The sequence below is a fragment of the Rutidosis leptorrhynchoides genome, chromosome 10 (assembly GCF_046630445.1).
Source record: "Rutidosis leptorrhynchoides isolate AG116_Rl617_1_P2 chromosome 10, CSIRO_AGI_Rlap_v1, whole genome shotgun sequence".
In the NCBI taxonomy this organism is placed as follows: Eukaryota; Viridiplantae; Streptophyta; class Magnoliopsida; order Asterales; family Asteraceae; genus Rutidosis; species Rutidosis leptorrhynchoides.
In genome coordinates, this window is record NC_092342.1 from 355,357,241 (window position 1) to 355,382,769 (window position 25,529).

Consider the following 25,529-nt stretch of genomic DNA (forward strand, 5'->3'; position numbering starts at 1 on the left):
CCGCCAGTAGAATACCCAACGATTCCTAAGCACACTTTGCATCCTAATCTGAGATTTAATAGAAGATGGAGAGATTACGAGACATATCAAAGGAACAAATTCAGATTGGTAACTAAAAATGTAGAGGTGCCAAGGGTAATCGATTGGGATACTTTGGAAAGAGTTCAGCTAGCTAATAGAGTCAGACTGCTACTGATTCAGAGGTACGGGAACTCTTCTTTTACAGATTGGGAACGTCTTTTCACCATTCGTAGACCTGTATATAAGGAACGGTGTGTTGAGCTCATGAGTACTGTATCACTTGATACAAATATAGTTAGAATAGATGATAGAAGATTTCTTAGGTTTATCCTTGGCGGTAGGATGTACAGAATGTCCATGCTGGACATGGCCAGGGCTTTACAGATATATACTCCTGGTGAGTTGCTACTACCCGATTGTACAAATTTGATTCATTATGGTGAAAGGGTAGATAGCAACTTTGACGCTGACGCCATTTGGAGGCGTAAATCACATTTTGATGTTTTTACACGAGCGGGAGGACACTCCTATACACATATCGACAGAGCCGAGCTTCGTATCATTCATAGATGTTTGGCTAACTCGATTACACAAAGAGGACGGGAGTATAATATGAGGAGGTATTTTTGTTACTCTCATTGGAGAGTATTTAGGTGTTGATAGGAACTAAGGGGGTCCATTACAGCTTTGTAGAGAACAGGTTGGGCCTTTAGGATTGAAAGTTTATGTGGTTGCTAAGGTATTGAAAAGTAGACGCAACCAGGCAGTACCCTATGAGGGCCCTCATCCTCAGGTAGAGAGAGGCTCGGACGAGGAAATGGAGGAAGCGGAAGACATTAGGGATGTCTTTCGAGATGCTATTCTTGACGTCCACGTTCGTATAGATGAGGAAGCAATGACGAGTGCGGCCAGACATAGTATGTACGAGCAGTGGAACTCCGAGCGAGTATACGAGGATTATAGGCAACGCCAACACGATAGCTGGTTAGTTCATCAGCACCAAATCATGAGCCAGCTATCATATCAGGTACCAAATAATTACGTGCCTACTCGACCTGCTCATTTTCCGCCACACAGCCCCGACATCCGACCACCCTTTAACCGGTATGACTATAACCAAGCCTATCAGGACACCTATAATCAACAATGGAACCCACCTGACGAGATGAACTGGAACCCCTATCCAGACTGATTTAGTTCCATTGGTTATTTTTATGATTTTTATGTTTTTATCTTTTTAATTATTCATGTTTAAACTTATGTTATTGGATATATTTATGTAATTTTTATTATTATTATGTACTAATATTTCACATTTAGGATTTAAAAGTGGGATATTAAGTCCCATTTCAAATTGCCATGCATGTTTATATTTGTATGTATGTATATTGTCGATTGTACAAAACAGGGTAAAACAGCGCATTTTCAAAGACTGGCATTAAGTTCAGCAAAAACTACTAATTTTGACGACAAGATGAAAAATAAATGTGAGGTAACAACAAGACGGAATGAACAAATGATGTGCACCATTTATCATTCAGCAAACAAACACCAATATGTTTGGAAACTTTGGTAAAATTTAATCATTTTTCTACGCTAATCACCCTCAATAATTTAAATTGTTACTGATTTCTTGCAAATGAGGGCATTGCAAGATCTTAAGTGTGGGAAGGGGTTAAATTCTTTCGGATTTTAAAAAAAATTTTGATTTAAACACTTGGTTACCATTAAAAATACTAGTAACGCAGTAGTTGTATTAGAATCTAGTGCTCTCTGATAATAAAGAACAGCCCTAGTCTTATATACTGACTACCCAATTCTAGTAAAATTTTTCAAAATTTTCAATTAAATGAACTCAAAATCATGTTTATACATATTTATGAACGATAAAACTAGGTGTTAACACCGAAATTATTGTTACCTTGGAAAGGACATAAAGTGAGAAACAAACCAAAATGTTAGAATTCATTTAAAATGGAATAGAGGACAATAAAAAGGCAAATAAAAGAAAATAAAAGCCAAGTGTGGGAAAATTTACCAAGTTATTTAAAACATATATCACATATTTTTGTACTAATAACTGAAGATACTTTTGTTTTGGACAATTTCTAAAAAGTTTTACCCGATTTACTGTAAAATATTTGAAAGAAAAATGGATCTACACGATGAATTAATTCCATCATTATAAGGAAGTAAAGTCTTCCGAAAAAGAAACGCGCTTCTTGATTTAGGTCATGAAGTTGTCGTCCAGACCAGCTGTAGGTTGACGAAAAATCTAGAAAAATCATCTCTAAAATCAGCAGGAAATCCACGGACCTCAGCATCAAACAGGGTCGCCAAGTGGTCAGACTTATCCTAACCATGAGAGGATCTGTCTTGTAAAATGGGGAGGACGCCGTGCAAATTAGCTGGATAAGACTAATGAATCAGATCCCCAGAAAGGATAATCTCCTTTAAAAGATCAAAAATCAGCTTTTAAGACTGATATTACTCAATCCTAGAGATTGACCTTAAAGATTGAGAATTACAAACTCATGGAATTCGATGATATCTAAACTCGAGCTTGAACGAGAAAATATTTTGATCAAAATACAAACCAATTTGTTTTCTGAAAACCCATTTTCAATGCGTTCATTACCATTGAACGTAAAATCCTAGGAATTCACCTGGAATTCATTAGGTCACCTGAACCAAATCGGGTGTCAACCGTAAGAACGGTGGTTGCATAGCATGGTCAAAGACAGGACCTTGTGCCAGACCGAAAAACTATAAGGGTGAGCTTTACTATTGCTCCTACAAAGGATAGTAATTGCGTCCTACACGTTATAGACCATAATTAAAAGCATGTCAGGGGACATTGCCTTAACAGTTGCTTGTTCAACGCTTTCCTTTACAACCGGACGGCAGTTTAACGAAAGGTAATATACGGAACAAGTATACTGGACGCGTTGCTTTCCCAATACAAGGTTAGCAAGTGAGTGACACAAAACCACAAGTTTTGAGCTAAAATTTTAGATATCATTAACCCACCAAACCCACAAAAATATTTTGCAAACATCGGTGAAGGGTTATTCCGGAAAACTTATCTAGGGTAAAAACTAGATTGAATTTTCAAAAAGATCAAATGTTTTCATAAAGATCCAATTTCCTTAAAGGATCTAAATTTTATAGTCATGTGGGACTGTAAACCACATCGTTACTACCATTGTTTATACCGCCGTAAAGAAATCACTGATTTACAAAGTTTGAAAAATAAAGAAGTGATTCTAGTATTTCAAGACTATATTGCTTGAGGACAAGCAACACTCAAGTGTGGGAATATTTGATAATCCTAAAAACGAACATATATTTCATAGCATTATCCCTCAAGAAAGACAAGCTTTTAGTTGCAATTGTTCTATTTACAAGTGATATTCTTTTAAATAATAAAAGGTGAAGACAAAAGACAGATTCGACGAATTAAAGACACAAATGACCAAAAAGCTCAAAAAGTACAAAGTAAAATCAAAGAGGTTCCAATTATTGATAAGAAACGTCTCAGAATTACAAGAGTACACGATTCAAAATGCAAAGTACAAGATATTAAATTGTACGCAAGGACGTTCGAAAATCCGGAACCGGGACCAGAGTCAACTCTCAACGCTCGACGCAACGGACTAAAAATTGCAAGTCAACGGAGTACAAGAATATAATATAATATATATATATATAATTAAATTTAATTATTTATATTATATTATATAATAAATAAATAAGCAGCCCACGTTTTTAAAGACTTTTGAGCCTCCCCAGCTGGCCATGCGATCGCATGGCCTTGAAGGGCAAAGCCCATGCGATCGCATGAGGCCCTTTTCCAGCCCACATGCCTATAAAAGTCGCAGTTTGGTGCATCAAATATATCAATCTTTCTTTCTCTATATCAAACGTATTATATATATATATATATATATATATATATATATATATATATTATAATTTTAATTTTAATTTTAATTTTAATTTTAATTTCTAATAATAAGGGTATGTTAGCGAATGTTGTAAGGGTGTAAGTCGAAATTCTGTCCGTGTAACGCTACGCTATTTTTAATCATTGTAAGTTATGTTCAACCTTTGTAATTTAATGTCTCGTAGCTAAGTTATTATTATGCTTATTTAAATCGAAGTAATCATGATGTTGGGCTAATTACTAAAATTGGGTAATTGGGCTTTGTACCATAATTGGGGTTTGGACAAAAGAACGACACTTGTGGAAATTAGACTATGGGCTATTAATGGGCTTTATATTTGTTTAACTAAATGATATTTTGTTAATTTTAATATAAAGATTTACAATTGGACGTCCCTATAAATAACCATATACACTCGATCGGACACGATGGGCAGGGTATTTATATGTACGAATAATCGTTCATTTAACCGGATACGGAAATGGATTAATAGTCTATGGAATTATTAAAACAGGGGTAAAATTATGTATAAGGACACTTAGCATAATTGATAACAAAGTATTAAAACCTTGGGTTACACGCAGTCGATATCCTGGTGTAATTATTAAACAAAGTAATAAAACCTTGTTACAGTTTAAGTCCCCAATTAGTTGGAATATTTGACTTCGGGTATAAGGATAATTTGACGAGGAAACTCGCACTTTATATTTATGACTGATGGACTGTTATGGACAAAAACCAGACGGACATATTAAATAATCCAGGACAAAGGACAATTAACCCATGGGCATAAAACTAAAATCAACATGTTAAACATCATGATTACGGAAGTTTAAATAAGCATAATTTTTTTATTTCATATTTAATTTCCTTTATTTTACATTTAATTGCACTTCTAATTATCGCACTTTTATTTATTGTCATTGTATTTAATTGCACTTTTAATTATCGTACTTTTTAATTATCGCAATTTTATTTTTTCGCACTTTTATTTATCGTAATTTCATTATCGTTATTTACTTTACACTTTAAATTAAGTTATATTTATTTTTAATATTTTACATTAGGTTTTAACTGCGACTAAAGTTTTTTTAAAATCGACAAACCGGTCATTAAACGGTAAAAACCCCCCTTTTATAATAATAATATTACTTATTTATATATTTGTATTTTTATAAATTAAAACTAATATAGCGTTAAGCTTTGGTTAAAGATTTTTCCCTGTAGAACGAACCGGACTTACTAAAAACTACACTATTGTACGATTAGGTACACTGCCTATAAGTGTTGTAGCAAGGTTTAAGTATATCCATTCTTTAAATAAATAAATATCTTGTGTAAAATTGTATCGTATTTAATAGTATTTTCTTGTAAAATTTAATAGTAATTTATACCCCTTAGCTTTAACTATCAATATGTAATAAATATTAAGAATTCAATATATTATATAATTGGTAAATAATAATAAATTGTAATATATTAAATCAAGTTACAAATTCGAATATAATTATCATTACTTTCATTATTATTATCAATAGTAATATTAATATTAAAATCAGTATTAATAATATTATTATTTTTAATATACTACATATAGATATGAAATTGATATAAATAAGTTATTATAGTATTATTATTACTAATATTATTATTATCATTAATAATATTAGTATTATTATAATTAATATTATTATTATTAATAATATTATTGTCATAAATTCTATAGTTATTATTATCATTATCATTAATAATAAAATTATTACTAGTATATTATTAAAAAAAATTATTATTAAGAGTATTATTATTATAGTTATATTTATTAATTAATAAGATTAATAATAATATGTAAAAACAGATATATAAATACAGATATATTATATGAACCAGTATTATTGTATTAATTATATAATCATAAATTTAGATTAATTAAATAAGGAATAAAACAAACACAGAATCAAAATCTATTTCAAGTTACAATCCTACTGTAAGTAATTTGATTTTAGGGCTCTAATCTAGTACAAATCAAGATTTAATCACAAGAACAAAACAAACTTGGATAGAAAGCAGTAACACAAGAATGTACGAATTTGTTACATCTGACTTATATATTCTTGTTTTCTTCTTCTTGTTTGAAGAACCTTCTGTTACACGTCGACTTCACAATCGTCCTTCAAATCTTGTTACTATATAACCCTGTCTGAATATTTTTACCCGTCGACCTCAATAAGCACTACACCATAAAATTGATCGATAATAAGTATTAACATTCATTCATTACTCAGAAAAACCCAAAACCTCACTGAAAATTTGAAAAATCAAATAGGAATATTAAGATACATATACATAGGCATATATTACTTACACACATATTATGTATACATAAGAAATGCATCTTGATCATCACTCTCACAACCGAACCATCACCAATTGTATCCGGAACACCCACCATCATCAACTTGGTATTTTCTTTGGCTCTCTTTCGTTTCCTGTTTCTTTTTAAATCACAAACACCACTAACCATCGTGTTAGCTAGTAAAGAAACAATCACCACGATTATTTAATGCAAGAATGATCGAACCATCAACCACTTCACCTTTCCTTCTCCCACTTTCGCTACTATATAAAACGTTTACTTTCTTTTCGACTAAATGTTGTCCACTAAACTATTCGATCAGACCCTCACCTATTACCTTCACCCTATGGATCCAACCCACCACAGTTCACCTTCATCACTACTTCCATGCTCTATCAAACTTCTATCATAACCTTCCCCATAACCACACACACGTACGTTCAGACCACTGCTTATATATTTACATTTTTTTGTTGTTGTTTCTTTTCTTCTTTGTCGACTGAACTGCAGATTCTGCTCCTGGTTTCTGCTGCAAACCGAAAACCAAAATCCTTGATGTGAGTTATTAAACGAAACCAAATACTTGTTCGGTTTCCTTTTGACAAAACAACCTCCCAAATGCTATCATCGAGTACTACTTTTCTTTTCTATATATATATATTAAACAAATGAACTCCACTTGCAAATACATCAAGCTCCTTTTCTTCTTTATGGCAGACATATACCCACCCATTATTTCCTTTTGAGTATTAAATTCACAAAGCATTTGAAATAATGCGTTTGTTGTTGTCTTTCTAGCTAACCGAATGCCCCACTTGATTTACCAAAAGTATGATATGATGATAAAGGTGACGTGATAATAATATTGAATTATTGATAATAGGAGATGATACATTGGAACAATGATGGTAAATATAAGTGATGACATAAAGATAATAGAAAATGACAGTTCCTATTTCGAATCATATGTTAAAAACGTAAACCTCATTCCAAGTTCTGCTATGGGCTGTTTATTCTGATTGGGCCGAAACATTTCACAATCTAACAACATGGGCCTGTTCTTGGATTAGGTATTACATTGTGAAATTTGGGCCAAGATGCAATGTATTCTTTCTGTTGGGCTGCAAATTCTGTCGAGCCAAACTGCAGCAGCTGCTATGCCGTCTTTTATATATTTTTTTTCTCGATAACCCAAGACCTGCTGCTTTTAATAGAAGAAGCTACAAAATTTAATTCCTGTTTTATGATGACCAAAGAAGTAAGAATGATGATGGTGTTGTACATACGAAGATGATGTTATAATGTTATAAACGATACATGAAATAACAAAATAATAATGATTCAAGTACGCGTTCGATGATGATGATGATGATAGGATCATAGTAATGATGAGTTGCAGTGAAGATAATGATAATGATGAGGTGATAACCAATGATGTTGAGTAAGGGGATAGTACTAATGATGATGAGAGTGAAATACGAAAATGGTAATGAAGAAGATGTTCACATTACCGTGAGATGAGGATGATGATTTGAAGATGATGATTAAATAAAAGATGATGAGGTTGGATGATGAAGATGGATCACGAAAATGTGATAATGTTAATCAATAAGTTTAATGATGAAAAGTTCATGTATTCACTGTTAATAATAGTGAATTGATACATGAAGTAATGAAAAGGATGATGATGAAATTAAGAAGAAGATGATGAAAACAGTTAAAGGTCTAATAGATTTAAGTTGTAAATAACAACATAAGTGATCGGGTAGAGGAATAGTTAGGCGTGTTGATGCTTAAGCGAAAGGTCTTGGGTTCGGGCCTGGGCTACGACATCTTTTTAGGAAGCTATTCTTTAAGGTAGTATACTTATTATTATTATTATTATTATTATTATTATTATTATTATTATTATTATTATTATTATTATTATTATTATTATTATTATTAGTATTATAATTAAACATTATTGGTAATATTATTACTAATAATATCATTATTAGTATTATCCTTACTAATAGTATGATTATCATTATTAGTATTATTATCTTAAAAATTATTATCATTATTATTATTAGTAGTAAAATTATTACTATAGTTATTATTATTATCAGTATTACTATTATTATAATCATTATTACTAAAAGTATCACTATTTTTAAAATTTATCTTTTTATTAAAGTTAGTATTATTTTTATCATTATTATTATTATAATTAATATTACTAACTATAACTTTAGTTTTAAATATATTTCGTATATAAAATATAACTATATTTTTATGATATTAAACTAAAAAGATATATATTATAGATTAGATACAAACTTTAAGTATATAGAAGTATATATAATAAGTATACTACTTTTACTGATAAAATACTTTTTGTTCATTTACGTTTTAATATAACTCGAATTTATTAAACATGTTATCATATTAAAAATTATAAGTATTTAAAAATATTAATACTAAGTACTTATCCAAAATATTTTAATAAAGTATGTAATAGATTATTATGATAATTTTATAGAATATATATAAAATAAATATATTTAAGTAATTATTAATATTAAATTTAATATCACAAGTATATTACTAACATCGAAAAATATATTTATTTGAATATTATTATATGTGTTAATATACATACTTGATATAGGTTCGTGAATCCGAGGTCGACCTTGCATTGTTCAATTCCATCGTATGCATATTTTTACTACAAAATAACGTATTGTGAGTTCATTTGCTCCCTTTTACTCTTTATATTTTTGGGACTGAGAATACATGCGCTGTTTTTACAAATGCTTTATTAAATGCTTTTGAAATATATTTTTGAACTGCGAATACATGAAATACTTTTATAAATGTTTGACGCGATAGACACAAGCAAAACATTTCTCTAATGAATTATTACGCAGACAGAAGTTTTGCGGATTATTATTGAATTATGTGGACATGATAATTGCCACCATTGAATTATGTGGACATGATAATTGCCACCATTGAATTATGTGGACATGATAATTGCCACCATTGAATTATGTGGACATGATAATTGCCGCCATTTAATTATGTGGACATGATAATTGCCACCAATTAATGTGAATATTGTGTATCGAGAGAATGATTTTTATACACAGGTTATGTGTATTAGTTTTTATGCACGAGATATGTGTACGGTTACTAAGATTTATGAAAAATGGTTTCGTACACAAGAAAGGTGTACTGTATTTAAAAGATATCGCATGTACATTACAGGTGGGTATAGGATTCGAGCCTAATTGTACCATGCAGCATTTAAATCTTGTGGTCTATCAAAATGATGAATTTTATTGTTTTATGATAAACCTATGAACTCACCAACCTTTTGGTTGACACTTTAAAGCATGTTTATTCTCAGGAATGAAAGAAATCTTCCGCTGTGCATTTACTCATTCTAGATACATTACATGGAGTCATTCATGGCATATAGATGTCAGTTCATTGCGATGGTACCAGATGTTATTGTATTCGTTCAGGAAGATTTTGGACGGGGTATGACATGTGGTATCAGAGCGGTGGTCTTAGCGAACCAGGTCTTGCATTAGTGTATCTAACTGGTAGTTGTTAGGATGCATTAATAAGTCTGGACTTTGACCTAGTAGTTGTTAGGATATATTAATAAGTCTGGACTTGAACCTGGTCTGCATGTCAAAAGTTTTGCTTACCATTCTTTGTCGAAAAATATCTACCTATCATTTTCAGTCTCGACACGTCTTATTGCAATTATTGCATATATTGTGTATAGACGAATCCATATTCCATCACATTAGACCTTATCTGATACGTTTCCTTAATTCCCTCCGTAATTTACGAGATCTTCTGTACTAAATATTAGGTATTCTATGTAATTAGAATATCATCCGATATTCGAGAATCATTTCATATCGAAAATCCTTTATCTAACCGTGTAAGATGAATTCTGCAACCAGTTCAAGTTCCTCGGATTTCGATATGGATTTTCACTCGAGCTTCGAAAGCAGTGTAACCGGAATGGGTCAACCAAATAGCCATCATAAATTCAGGATGAATTGAGAATGGGTACGAAGTAAACTTAATCAATAGATATGCGAAGGAATGATCCCTCCCACCAACCATATTGCTCTATTGGCAAAGAACCTGAAGCACTTACCGGCGAACCAGTTTAAAACACCGTATTTACCCTCATAGCTCGCAACGATTACGTAATATCTACTATTCTAAATCTTATTCATCCGCTCGTTCTGACCGACAATCATCGGGAAATAATGGAAAAATTCAACGAGCTTCGCCTTTGAATAATCAAATTGAAGAATATGGTGCAAAACTTACCAACTTCAGCAATATCACCAACATCAACAGTACCACCAACATCCACACTAGTAATACCAACAACCTAAGTTTCAACATCACACGCCTCAATATCACCATCTGTACTTCGAGTATGATATCCGTTCTACATATCGATCTGCATCGATTATCTTTGTTCCATGTATCGTTCTACCTCATTTATCTTCGTTCGACACGGCGATTATGTATTCTCTAATGTTTTAGAGATTATGTACTCCAGTTCTAACCATAAATCATATGAGTTTAATATAATATTAACTCATTAAATCCATGACTACATCTGAAGAAAATATAGATGTAAGTATATTTTTATGAAGATTGTAATTAAAAATTCTTTTGTACAAACTGTTAATCGTGAAAATATTTTAACGGGTAGGTAATACCCGAGAAATATTTAGATTTCACATTAACATGTTATACTGTACATTCTTCGAATCCGATTCAACAGTCATTGAACTATTCTACCTACATCCACATATATATTCGTTCATCGAAGAACAACCATTTTCATTCAAATTCAATTTCATAATTTGGATTTTGACCGATCAAAATCCAAATCAAGATTTGACAAGTGGCATAATGAAGAAAATAATGAACAAAATAAAAATTGATTAGTAACCAATTAATTAACTATGTAAAACTTTAAACCTATATTAACCAAATCTTAGCTAACTGTTCCTAGCTAACTGTTCCTGTATGACTATTTCCTTATAACATACTAGTTTTGGTTGAACTATTGGACTATTGGACTACTATCATTGGACAATTAAAAAGTATTAAAAGAGTAAGAAATATTAATTACAACACTTTTTGACTTAAAAGATCGTAAATAAATTTCATCTACTACAGTTAAATATTTCCTCAAGTTTGCCACTTGATTTCATCTTAAACCTCATTGTATCTTGACGATTACAATCTCCGTTCAAATCCTTCGAAATTCTTGAAACATCTCGGATTGATAACCAATGATTCAGTTATGATAACTTTAAATACTGATGAAGCAGCAAAACTGTAGAGGGTCTTAATGGCCAAAAGTTTGATGATAAAGAATGGGGTGTTGAATGGGGTGTTGGAAACGCTCAATAGAAAATTTGATACTGTGAAGCGAATTATGCGAAACTATGAATGAGGCTGTGGACAAATCACCACGATTAAACATGTACTTAACGAATCCAGATGATTCAGTACCTGCCGAAACCTTTAAAATGAAAATCTTGCCCCTACTTATTCTAAATTCTTGCGAACAAATTCCTTCATCATCTTTTGATCTTAGAATTTTAAGATATCATCGTATCTTTCGTTATAAATATCTTTGATATTTCTGAAGATACCTTCATAAATATCTTTGTCCGAAATTATCTATCTCCTCGTGCTATCTATGTTGCATCATAAACGAAACTGTTTTAGTTTCTATACTTCTGTAAAAATGTGAGTTTAAATTATGAATGATTTATGGAGAAGTGTTGGGAATTGAAGCATGAGTTAGTATAATATAATGACGCCCGGCCAACGTGATTATATTACAATAAGTCATGCTGAATTTCTAATGGAACGTGATGATGGTTTACAGATCATACCGTCATCATGTGCCACGTTACATAACTCTTTCATTCTACCTAACCTCCGAACATATCAAGAAAATATATTCTTGATAGTTCTATCCTCAGAGATTCTGGTAATTTAACAAATCAAATCATGCTATTACGTTCCTTCCTGCTTAGAACATTATGATCATTCGAAACTTCATACCTACGAATTCTGGATCATTACTTGCTTTACTCAAGGTCAAGAAAAGAAAACAAAAGCATGAAGCTTCAAACTGTAAGGAACAATATAAAGCCCAACAACAGCACAGGTATTACAAACCGTGTATATCAATGCGTATAGTAATATAAAGACACGGGAGAATGAAAAATACTGTAACCCCAAGGTAATAGTAGAAGTGAATAGATTCCTCCGGCGGTAAATGAAAAAGAAGAATAACAGATGCGATAGTTAGGAAAATATCAAGAATCAGAACTGGATGGAACATTTCCACAATATTTTAAAAGTATGAAATGAGGAAGAAAGTGTAAGGATGGTGAAAATAATGGAACGGAAGAGGCTAATTTATAGCGAAATACCAGCCATAGAAAATCGAGGCAGATTACCGCATTGAATTAAAAAGAATTCTAATTTCCTTAAATATCGAAGAATTAAATCTTATATAGATTTCGAAGATTTTATTTAATTTTCTTGAATTCCAGAAATCAACCGTGACTACGTCAAAAGTTAAGACAAACTTGATTTTCTTTATTTCACTCTTTTGTGATAGCTTCACTCGTACTCTTCGAGTAATCGAATTATTTTATCAATATTACTCAATGTTGATAAAACTCTATTTATCAACTCATATCCGTCATTAAAAATTTTTTATTGTTAGCCATGACAACCACAGAAAAAATTTCGGGACGAAATTTCTTTAACGGGTAGGTACTGTGATGACCCGGAAATTTCCGACCAAATTTAAACTTAATCTTTATATAATTTCGACACGATAAGCAAAGTCTATAATGTTGAGTCACAAAAATTTTGAACTGTTTCATATATTCAATTGACCTTCGACTGTTCCCGACGATTCACGAACAATTAATTGTAAATAGATATGTGTGTGTATATATATACTTGGTAATTGGAATTTATAATTTGTAATATTATATGTTGTAATGTATATATATATATATATATATATATATATATATATATATATATATATATATATATATATATATATATATATATATATATATGTAATAAATATTAAGAATTCAATATATTATATAATTGGCAAATAATAATAAATTGTAATATATTAAATCAAGTTACAAATTTGAATATAATTATCATTACTTTCATTATTATTATCAATAGGAATATTAATATTAAAATCAGTATTAATAATATTATTATTTTTAATATACTACATATAGATATGAAATTGATATAAATAAATTATTATAGTATTATTATTACTAATATTATTATTATTATCATTAATAATATTAGTATTATTATAATTAATATTATTATTATGAATAATATTATTGTCATTGATAATGCTAAAAACGAACATATATTTCATAGCATTATTCCTCAAGAAAGACAAGCTTTTAGTTGCAATTGTTCTATTTACAAGTGATATTCGTTTAAATAATAAAAGGTGAAGACAAAAGACAGATTCGACGAATTGAAGACGCAAACGACCAAAAAGCTCAAAAGTACAAAATACAATCAAAGAGGTTCCAATTATTGATAAGAAACGTCTCAGAATTACAAGAGTACAAGATTCAAAACGCAAAGTACAAGATATTAAATTGTACGCAAGGACGTTCGAAAATCCGAAACGGGGACCAGAGTCAACTCTCAACGCTCGACGCAACGGACTAAAAATTACAAGTTAACTATGTATATAAATATAATATAATATATAATTAATTATATAAATTATATATATATTATATTTATATATTAAAACTGTCGGCAAAGAAGATCCAAAAAGGGATGAGCTGTAAAAGCAAACTCCGCGACTTGCAGAGTTTGAAGGGTAAAAATACCGCGACTCGCGGAGCCCCAAATTCTGAAAATGCCTATAAAAGCTCGCGCATTCTGAACGTTTTATCCATCCTTTAATCTCTCTATCTAAACGTATATATATATATACATTTATATTTTAATTTTAATTTTAATTTTAATTTCTAATAATAAGGGTATGTTAGCAAATGTTGTAAGAGTGTAAGTCAAAATTCTGTCCGTGTAACGCTACGCTATTTTTAATCATTGTAAGTTATGTTCAACCTTTTTAATTTAATGTCTCGTAGCTAAGTTATTATTATGCTTATTTAATCCGAAGTAATCATGATGTTGGGCTAATTACTAAAATTAGGTAATTGGGCTTTGTACCATAATTGGGGTTTGGACAAAAGAACGACACTTGTGGAAATTAGACTATGGGCTATTAATGGGCTTTATATTTGTTTAACTAAATGATAGTTTCTTAATTTTAATATAAAGATTTACAATTGGACGTCCCTATAAATAACCATATACACTCGATCGGACACGATGGGCGAGATATTTATATGTACGAATAATCGTTCATTTAACCGGACACGGGAATGAATTAATAGTCTATGAAATTATTAAAACAGGGGTGAAATTATGTACAAGGACACTTAGCATAATTGATAACAAAGTATTAAAACCTTGGGTTACACACAGTCGATATCCTGGTGTAATTATTAAACAAAGTATTAAAACCTTGTTACAGTTTAAGTCCCCAATTAGTTGGAATATTTAACTTCGGGTATAAGGATAATTTGACGAGGACACTCGCACTTTATATTTATGACTGATGGACTGTTATGGACAAAAACCAGATGGACATATTAAATAATCCAGGACAAAGGACAATTAACCCATGGGCATAAAACTAAAATCCACACGTAAAACATCATGATTACAGAAGTTTAAATAAGCATAATTCTTTTATTTCATATTTAATTTCCTTTATTTTACATTTAATTGCACTTCTAATTATCGCACTTTTATTTATTGTTATTTAATTGCACTTTTAATTGTCGTACATTTTAATTATCGCAATTTTATTTTATCGCACTTTTATTTATTGCAATTTCATTATCGTTATTTATTTTACGCTTTAAATTAAGTCTTTTATTTATTTAATATTTTACATTAGGTTTTAACTGCGACTAAAGTTTTAAAATCGACAAACCGGTCATTAAACGGTAAAACCCCCTTTTTATAATAATAATATTACTTATATATATATATATATATATATATATATATATATATATATATATATATATATATATATATATATATATATATATATATATATATATTTGTATTTTTATAAATTAAAACTAATATAGCGTTAAGCTTTGTTTAAAGATTTTTCCCTGTGGAACGAACCGGACTTAGTAAAAACTACACTACTGCACGATTAGGTACAATGCCTATAAGTGTTGTAGCAAGGTTTAAGTATATCCATTCTATAAATAAATAAATATCTTGTGTAAAATTGTATCATATTTAATAAGTTTTTCGTTGTAAAAATAAAGCTATTTTATATACACCTTGCATAACATCAGTCATAAATTCTATAGTTATTATTATCATTATCATTAATAATAAAATTATTACTAGTATATTATTAAATTTTTTATTATTAAGAGTATTATTATTATAGTTATATTTATTAATTAATAAGATTAATAATAATATGTAAAAACAGATATATAAATACAGATATATATACAGATATATTATATGAACCAGTATTATTGTATTAATCATATAATCTTAAATTTAGATTAATTAAACAAGGAATAAAACAAACACAGAATCAAAATCTGTTTCAAGTTACAATTCTACTATAAGTAATTTGATTTTAGGGCTCTAATCTAGTACAAATCAAGATTTAATCACAAGAACAAAACAAACTTGGATAGAAATCAGTAATAGAAGAATGTAAGAATTTGTTACATCTGACTTATATATTCTTGTTTTCTTCTTCTTGTTTGAAAAACCTTCTGTTACACGTCGACTTCACAATCATCCTTCAAATCTTGTTACTGTATAACCCTGTCTGAATATTGTTACCCATCGACCTCAATAAGCACTACACAATAAAATTGATCGATAATAAGTATTAACATTCACTCATTACTCAGAAAAACCCAAAACCTCACTGAAAATTTGAAAAATCAAATAGGAATATTAAGATACATATAAATAGGCATATATTACTTACACACATATTATGTATACATAAGAAATGCATCTTGATCATCACTCTCACAACCGTACCATCACCAATTGTATCCGGAACACCCACCATCATCAACTTGGTATTTTCTTTTGCTCTCTTTCGTTTCCTGTTTCTTTTTGAATCACAAACACCACTAACCATCGTGTTAGCTAGTAAAGAAACAATCACCACGATTATTTAATGCAAGAATGATCGAACCATCAACCACTTCACCTTTCCTTCTCCCACTTTTGCTACTATATAAAACGTTTACTTTCTTTTCGACTAAGTGTTGTCCACCAAACTATTCGATCAGACCCTCACCTATTACCTTCACCCTACGGATCCAACCCACCATAATTCACCTTCATCACTACTTCCATGCTCGATCAAACTTCTATCATAACCTTCCCCATAACCACACACACGTACGTTCAGACCACGTTCAGACCACTGCAGATTCTGCTCTGGGTTTCTGCTGCAAACCGAAAACCAAAATCCTTGATGTGAGTTATTAAACAAAACCAAATACTTGTTTGATTTCCTTTTGACAAAACAACCTCCCAAATGCTATCATCGAGTACTACTTTTCTTTTCTATATAAATTAAACAAATGAACTCCACTTGCAAATACATCAAGCTCCTTTTTTTCTTTATGGCAGACATATACCCACCCATTATTTCCTTTTGACTATTAAATTCACAAAGCATTTGAAATAATGCGTTTGTTGTTGTCCTTCTAGCTAACCGAATGCCCCACTTGATTTACCAAAAGTATGATATGATGATAAAGGTAACGTGATAATAATATTGAATTATTGATAATGGGAGATGATACATTGGAACAATGATGGTAAATATAAGTGATGACATAAAGATAATAGAAAATGACGGTTCCTATTTCGAATCCTATGTTAAAAATGTAAACCTCATTCCAAGTTTTGCTATGGGCTGTTTATTCTGATTGGGCCGGAACATTTCACAATCTAACAACATGGGCTTGTTCTTGGATTAGGTATTACATTGTGAAATTTGGGCCAAGATGCAATGTATTCTTTCTGTTGGGCTGCAAATTCTGTCGAGCCAAACTACAGCAGCTGGTAATATTATTACTAACAATATCATTATTAGTATTATCCTTACTAATAGTATGATTATCATTATTAGTATTATTATCTTAAAAATTATTATCATTTTTATTATTAGTAGTAAAATTATTACTATAGTTATTATTATTATCAGTATTACTATTATTATAATCATTGTTACTAAAAGTATCACTATTTTTAAAATTTATCTTTTTATTAAAGTTAGTATTATTTTTATCATTATTATTATAATTAATATTACTAACTATAACTTTAGTTTTAAATATATTTCATATATAAAATATAATTATATTTTTATGATACTAAACTAAAAAGATAGATATTATAGATTAGATACAAACTTTAAGTATATAGAAGTATATATAATAAGTATACTACTTTTACTAATAAAATACTTTTTGTTCATTTACGTTTTAATATAACTCGAATTTATTAAAAATGTTATCATATTAAAAATTATAAGTATTTAAAAATATTAATACTAAGTACAAAATATTTTAATAAAGTATGTAATAGATTATTATGATAATTTTATAGAATATATATAAAATAAATATATTTAAGTAATTATTAATATTAAATTTAATATCACAAGTATATTACTAACATCAAAATATATATTTATTTGAATATTATTATATGTGTTAATATACATACTTGATATAGGTTCGTGAATCCGAGGTCGACCTTGCATTGTTCAATTCCATCGTATGCATATTTTTACTACAAAATAACGTATTGTGAGTTCATTTACTCCCTTTTACTCTTTATATTTTTGGGACTGAGAATACATGCGCTGTTTTTACAACTGCTTTATTAAATACTTTTGAAATATATTTTTGAACTGCGAATACATGAAATGCTTTTATAAATGTTTGACGCGATAAACACAAGCAAAATATTTCTCTAATGAACTATTATGCAGACAGAAGTTCTGCGGATTATTATTGAATTATGTGGACATGATAATTGCCACCATTGAATTATGTGGACATGATAATTGCCACTATTGAATTATGTGGACATGATAATTGCCACCATTGAATTATGTGGACATGATAATTGACACCATTGAATTATGTGGACATGATAATTGCCACCATTGAATTATGTGGACATGATAATTGCCACCAATTAATGTGAATGTTGTGTATCGAGAGAATGATTTTTATACACAGGTTATGTGTATTAGTTTTTGTGCACGAGATATGTGTACGGTTACTAAGATTTATGAAAAATGGTTTCGTACACAAGAAGGTGTACTGTATTTAAAAGATATCGCATGTACATTACAGGTGGGTATAGGATTCGGGCCCATTTGTACCATGCAGCATTTAAATCTTGTGGTCTATCAAAATGATGAATTTTATTGTTTTATGATAAACCTATGAACTCACCAACCTTTTGGTTGACACTTTAAAGCATGTTTATTCTAATGTATGAAAGAAATCTTCCGCTGTTGTAACACCGGCCATTTTTTTTTAAACACACAGCGGAAGACTTTATTTACAAACACAATATATGTCACGTCATTACATTAATCCGTGTAATTACGTTTAAGTTTACACAACGGTATTACGTTATTACAAAACATTATTTATACAAAAGTCCACATCAGAGTTGGGTTGTCAAACATGTCTTCTGCAACAGCACCCATCCCGACTAGCAGTACCTAAACCTGCAAGGGGAGAATATGTGGGGGATTAGCGCACTGCTAAGTGAATGAAATCTAACTAACAGATATAGCTTAAGCCATACACAAGCTATATACTAACAACAACACTTGCTAACTACCAACTAGCATACAATAAGACAATACGAGGATCGGCGGCTTGTACGAGCACACGACTCCCAGCTGATCGGGCCTGAGTCTACCGATAGTCCCTGCTACTCAATTCACAATATAGTTATCCAGATGCAGGGGGTGCATCGTTCACACTATACTCAACAATCCGTAGCCTATGGAACCAACCTCCCCTAGGCACGGTTGACCTCATACGGACTCTAACCTCTCCTAGGTACGGTCTCGAGTCCCCAGTCTCCCTAGGCCCGACTGATGCCAATCACAGTGTACACATAATTCACATACAACATCAGGCATACTATATTATTCTAACATGGCAATTTCCACACTATGCATGGTAAAAGAGTCAACCACAGTAGCATGATATGCTACTTAAACTCTATCCGTAGATAGACCCACTCACCAATTACCAGCAACTGCTCAGTTATTATTTCTGAGCTTCCTCCTTGTCCTTATCTCCTGAGAACTGCAAAAACTAAGTTAGAATAGTGTTCCCATTAAGATTAGACACACTGACAGCGAATTATAGCAAATTAGTAGAAATTTGCGTCCGCTAAAATTTTCATGCTTAACACTTATGCACTTTCAAAATTTACATCCGGAATACCAAAATACAAACGGGCAGCATAACAGCTAGAAAAAGGCACCTTGGTAAAATATTCTGCCCTGGACACACAGTCGGTCGACTGTCTCCTCAATCGGTCGACTAACGTAGATAGTCGGTCGACTGTTGACACAACTGGTCGACTGACTTTCCCAATCGGTCGACTTATTTGGTATATCCACAACCGATCGAAAGTCAAACTCAGTCGGTCGGTTCACTCGCCAGTCGGTCGGTTCACCCTCAGTCGGTCGACTGTCGACCGACAGTCGGCCGACTGTGTTCATCTTCCTCAGAAACTGAACAAAGGCTACGGACTTCACGATGAAATCCTCAAATCTCGATCTAGAGCTCGTTTTAAACACCAAAATCGACCACAACTTGTTCACTACTTGTTATAGACTCAAAACCCACAACAATTTGACCATAACAACACTTAAATCACTTGTTTTGACACAAATTCAAGCTTTTTACAAAACTCACACAAAATCATGAATTTAACAACGAATTGAACACAAAAACACATGTTACTTACCTTGATAGACTCAGTAATCTGTAAGAAACAAGATGGTATGAACAATTTGAGCTCTAGAACACAATTTAGGAATCTAGGGTTAGAGATGGGAGATGAAGTGGGTACGATTTGGTTTAGGAGATTTCTAGAAATGGGAAGAAGAAGGCAGTACACTAGTCACTTAAGGATGCTATTTTTCCCCACCTCACAACATACGGGTATTTACCAGTTATCTAACAACTTAACACAACTGATAAAATACCCTAACGAGGTCCAAATTAAATAAACAAACCTGTTCTGGGACCCTTGTCACAAACTGGTCACAACACAATTATAATAAAACACTAATTAAATAATTAAAATAAAAGCACTTAAGACTAAGCACAAACCCTAAGGGCAAAAATAGTCCACTTACAACTAGCCCAGGTTTCAGTCTGTTACAGCTGTGCATTTACTCATTCTAGAGACATTACACGGAGTCGTTCATGGCATATAGACGTCAGTTCATCGCGATGGTACCAGATGTTATTGTATTCGTTCAGGAAGATTTTGGACGGGGTATGACAACTGTTCCAGGGCCCGAGAACTCTGTTTACGAAAACCCTATTAATTTGGTGAGTGAGTCCCAAGACAATTTCACAGGTAAAGGAAACTGTAACGGGCAGGAGAGTCACGTTGGGCTAATTAGCCCAATAGGTGATTCACCTGATGTTAGATTATCAAGCCCATCGAGGGTTAATGATAGTATGGAGGCAAACTATGATAATACTGAAGTTGGGTCAGATACAGAAAATGAAGATGTTGGGCCTACAGATACTATTCCCCAAGCAAGTGACAAATCCACTAGACACAATCACCAGTCCAGTACATCAATAAATTCGAGTAAGAAGAATGGGATTGGCAAAAGGGGGATTCCAACTCGCAAACAAAACAACAAGGACAAGAACAATTACTGTTGGAGATCGGTTCATAGATGGAAGGCTTCATCCAGGATGATGTACATCAAGAGTGTGGCTTGAAAAGGTACCAATCTTTGCTCCAAATGTTCGTCGTGTGCAACAGATAAGGTAGGCCATAAATCAGTATCGTGTAACTCCAGTTCATCGAAACCCAATCAAAGTGCCAAATCAAACTCATATGTTCCGATTAATGATGAGGAGCTTCATGATTTTGGGAGCCATCTGGGATTGAGATGGCAAAAGAAGAATACTCTACCTCAGTAAGAATTCTTCTGTTCCACCTTCATATTTGTTAGTCTTTTTAATGAAGATTCTATCTTATAACATTCGGGTTTTGGGGTTGGGAAGGAAAGCAAGTTCGGGTCAACTAAGAAATTGATTCGTAGTGTAAAACCTATATTTTTAGCATTGCAAGAAACAAAATTGAAATTAGTGGATAGGTCATAAATAGAGAAGTTGTGGGGCTGTACAGAGTTCGACTTCATTCAAAGGGAGATAGTCGGGAAATCGGGGGGTCAATTTCTTGTATGGGACACCAATTACTTCGATGCTATTGAAGTAATAACGCTAAACTACGCAATTGGTATTCGTGGGAAGTGGAAAAGTAATGATCAGTTTGTCAACATTGTTAACGTCTACGGTCCTCATGAAGACGACAAGAAAAAACAGTTTTGGATTTCGCTAGGTAATACGGTTAGCAATCGTGATGAGGCTTGGATTTTATGCGAGGATTTCAATGAGGTTTGGGACCAATCTGAAAGATTTAACTGTGTATTCTATGGGTATAGAGCAAAATGGTTTAATGACTTTATTCTATCATGCGAACTTATTGATATTTCGCTTGGTGGTAGGATCTACACTCGAGTCAGTGATGATGGAATTAAGTTTAGTAAATTAGATCGATTCCTTGTCAACGAAAAGTTCAATTGCCTTTGGGATAGTTTGGAAGCGGCGGTACTTGCAAGAACCAAATTGGACCACTGCCCTATTATTTTAAAAGATGAAGAAAAGAATTTTGGGCCAAAGCCATTTAAAATTTTTGATGGTTTAAAGATGTAGAGTTCGATAAGACTGTCAAGGATTCGTGGGCTAACTCAGATTACAATGGGCCTAGGCCTGATCGTAAGTTCTTGGCCAAACTAAAAAACCACAAAGCAGAATTGAGATCCTGGAGCAAAAACAAATTCGGAAAGATTGACATGGAAATAGACCTACATAAATTTGTTGCAAATTCGCTTGAACTAAAAGCTGAAACAACAACCCTTAATGATGCTGAGCTTGAGTTATGGAAAAACTCTAGGAAACAGTGGTTGGAAAAAAGAGAATATGAAGGCTAGCATGGTTAAGCAAAAGGTGCGAATTCGGTGGGCTCTCGAGGGAGCGAGAACTCAAAATTTTTCCACTCCATCATTCGTAATAGGTACAACAAATCTAATATCCGAGGTCTCAATATTGAAGGATTATGGAATGAAAATCCGCAAGATATCAAACGGGAGGCGTTTAATCACTTTAAGCGAATTTTTGAGGAACCTGACACGATGAGACCTTCGATGGAAGGGCTGTTATATCCCTCGATTTCTTCAGATCAAGCCGTAGCTCTTGAACACCCTATAACAGAATCAGAAATTCATAAAGCCATATTAGAGTGTGGAAGTACGAAAGCCCCTGGCCCGGACGGCTTTAATATGCGCTTCTTTAAAAAGTTTTGGGATATTGTTAAAGTGGTCTTGGTTGAGGCAATCAAGTGGTTTTGGGAACATGGTGAAATCTCGAGAGGGTGTAATGCGTCTTTTGTTACACTCGTACCAAAGAAGTCAGATCCGGTGGGGTTGGTGATTTCCGTCCAATTAGCTTAATTGGTAGCTATTATAAGATTGTATCCAAGATCCTATCAAACCGTCTTTGAAAGGTATTACCTAATTTGGTGAGCTCGGAACAAAGTGCCTTTCTAAAAGGTCATTTTATTCTTGATGGCGCTTTAATTGCAAATGAAACTATTGATTTCCTCAAAATCAAAAAAAGAAAAGGTGTTATTTTTAAGGTTGACTTCGAAAAAGCCTTCGATATCCTCAATTGGAACTTTTTGTTGGAAGTTATGAGAAGCATGGGGTTCGGAAGCAAATGGATCAAATGGATTTCTTCATGCCTGATGTCGGCCTCTATTTCCATTTTGATCAACGGGTCACCAACGGATGAATTTCTTTTGGGTAGGGGCGTTCGACAGGGTGACCCGCTATCACCTTTCCTTTTCATCCTTGCGGCGGAGGGTTTGAATATTCTTACTAAAGCGGCCATCGATAGAGGTTTATTCAAAGGGGTTGAAGTTGGGGAGGATAAAGTTTTAGTCTCTCACCTAAAATATGCGGATGACACTATCTTTTTCGGGGAGTGGAGAAGATCTAATGCACTTAACCTTCGTAGCCTCCTAAAGTGCTTTGAATTATCTTCGGGATTAAAAGTCAACTTCCAAAAAAGTTGCTTATACGGGGTTGGTGTGGACTTTGAAGAAGTAAGCCGTACCGCTAGACACATTGGTTGCAACGTGGGGAAATTCCCCTTTATTTACGTAGGGTTACCAATCGGGGCTAAAATGAATAAGTTGAATAGTTGGGACCCGGTTCTTGAAAAATTTAAAAATAGGCTTGCGAGTTGGAAAATAGGTTCGTTATCCTTTGGAGGAAGATTGGTCCTAATCAAATCGGTTCTTAATAGTCTTCCGTTGTACTACTTTTCGTTATTTCGTGCTCCGCCACGTGTGTTAAAATCTCTTGAGAAAGTGAGGAGAGCGTTCTTTTGGGGTAATTCGGGTTCGGGGAATAAAATAACTTGGGTGAAATGGGAAAATGTTATACACAATTTCGGGAATGGGGGGTTAAATATCGAAACCTTAAAAGGGAAAAACTTGGCCTTGTTGGGGAAATGGTAGTGGAGGTTCAAAACCGAAACCGATTTCTTTTGGGCCAAAATTATTCGTAGTATTTACGGGTTGGATGGTGGCTTAGTGGATGAGGATGGTTTATCACATTCTCCGCCTCTAAGTCTTTGGCGTAACATTATTAGTGCATGTTACTCAATGGATGAACTTCAGGTGGCGTTTCGAAACTCCTTTATCAAGACCATTGGTGACGGTGGGTCGACTTCGTTCTGGACTGAGCATTGGATTGGGGAGGACAAACTGTGTAATCTCTATCCACGTTTATTCAGGTTAGAAATGCATCAGTCGGTTAGTGTTCAGGATCGTGTTAAAAAAGAAGACGGGGACATCATTACTTCGTGGAGCTGGTCAAGGAACCCTTCAGGCAGAACGGCATCTGAACTTGTTTCGCTGATAAATCTGTTACATGCATACGAATTCAGAAATGGCAGCAATCCAGATTCTTGGAGTTGGGTGCTTGATCGTAATGGCTTATTCACTGTCAAAAAACTCACCTTTTTAATCGATGAGCAGGTTCTTTGTCAATTCAGCTCGAATCAGCCTACATTACGTAACATTCTAGTTCCAAAAAAGGTTGAAATCTTCATCTGGAGACTCCTTAAAAAACGGGTTCTGATTAAAGCTGAACTTGACAAGAGGGGTATCGATCTACATTCGGTGAGATGCCCGCTTTGTGATGGCGATTTGGAAACTATTGACCACTCATTCATTCAATGCAAGCAAGTGATCGAAGTGTGGGTGCGTGTTCATAACTGGTGGGGTGTTAACAATCTGGCATACTCGAGTATCTTGGACTTACTAGGCTCAAGCACGTATCGTTCAATGACAACTTTCGGCGGACTCCTTTGGCAAGCGAGTAAATGGGTGACAACGTATCACATTTGGAAAAATCGGAACAACTCGGTATTCCAAGGAAAATGTTGGAATGCCCCGATGGCTCTAAATGAAATACAATCTATGTCTTATTTGTGGATTTCATCGAGAGCCAAAAAGAAAAAATTGGAATGGCTTTCATGGATTTCGAACCCGAGTATATATCTTAACACCTTGTGATGTCGGGTTGCTTTGTATATAGCTTAGTCACTTCACAATTTTCTAGTAGTAGTTATTAG

The 25,529-nt window shown here is 32.7% G+C and overlaps 1 protein-coding gene across 1 annotated transcript in view; it reads left to right on the forward strand.

Moving 5' to 3' along the window:
* LOC139871513 (uncharacterized) overlaps positions 1-25,529 on the forward strand; it is a 40,991-nt gene that overhangs the window by 15,077 nt on the left and 385 nt on the right. The window contains exons 2-7 of the mRNA XM_071859214.1: positions 21,100-21,531; positions 21,955-22,436; positions 22,553-22,791; positions 22,903-23,305; positions 23,392-24,312; positions 24,409-25,320. Of these exons, the coding sequence (XP_071715315.1) occupies positions 21,100-21,531; positions 21,955-22,436; positions 22,553-22,791; positions 22,903-23,305; positions 23,392-24,312; positions 24,409-25,320 (3,389 nt within the window). The remainder of the gene's footprint in view (positions 1-21,099; positions 21,532-21,954; positions 22,437-22,552; positions 22,792-22,902; positions 23,306-23,391; positions 24,313-24,408; positions 25,321-25,529) is intronic.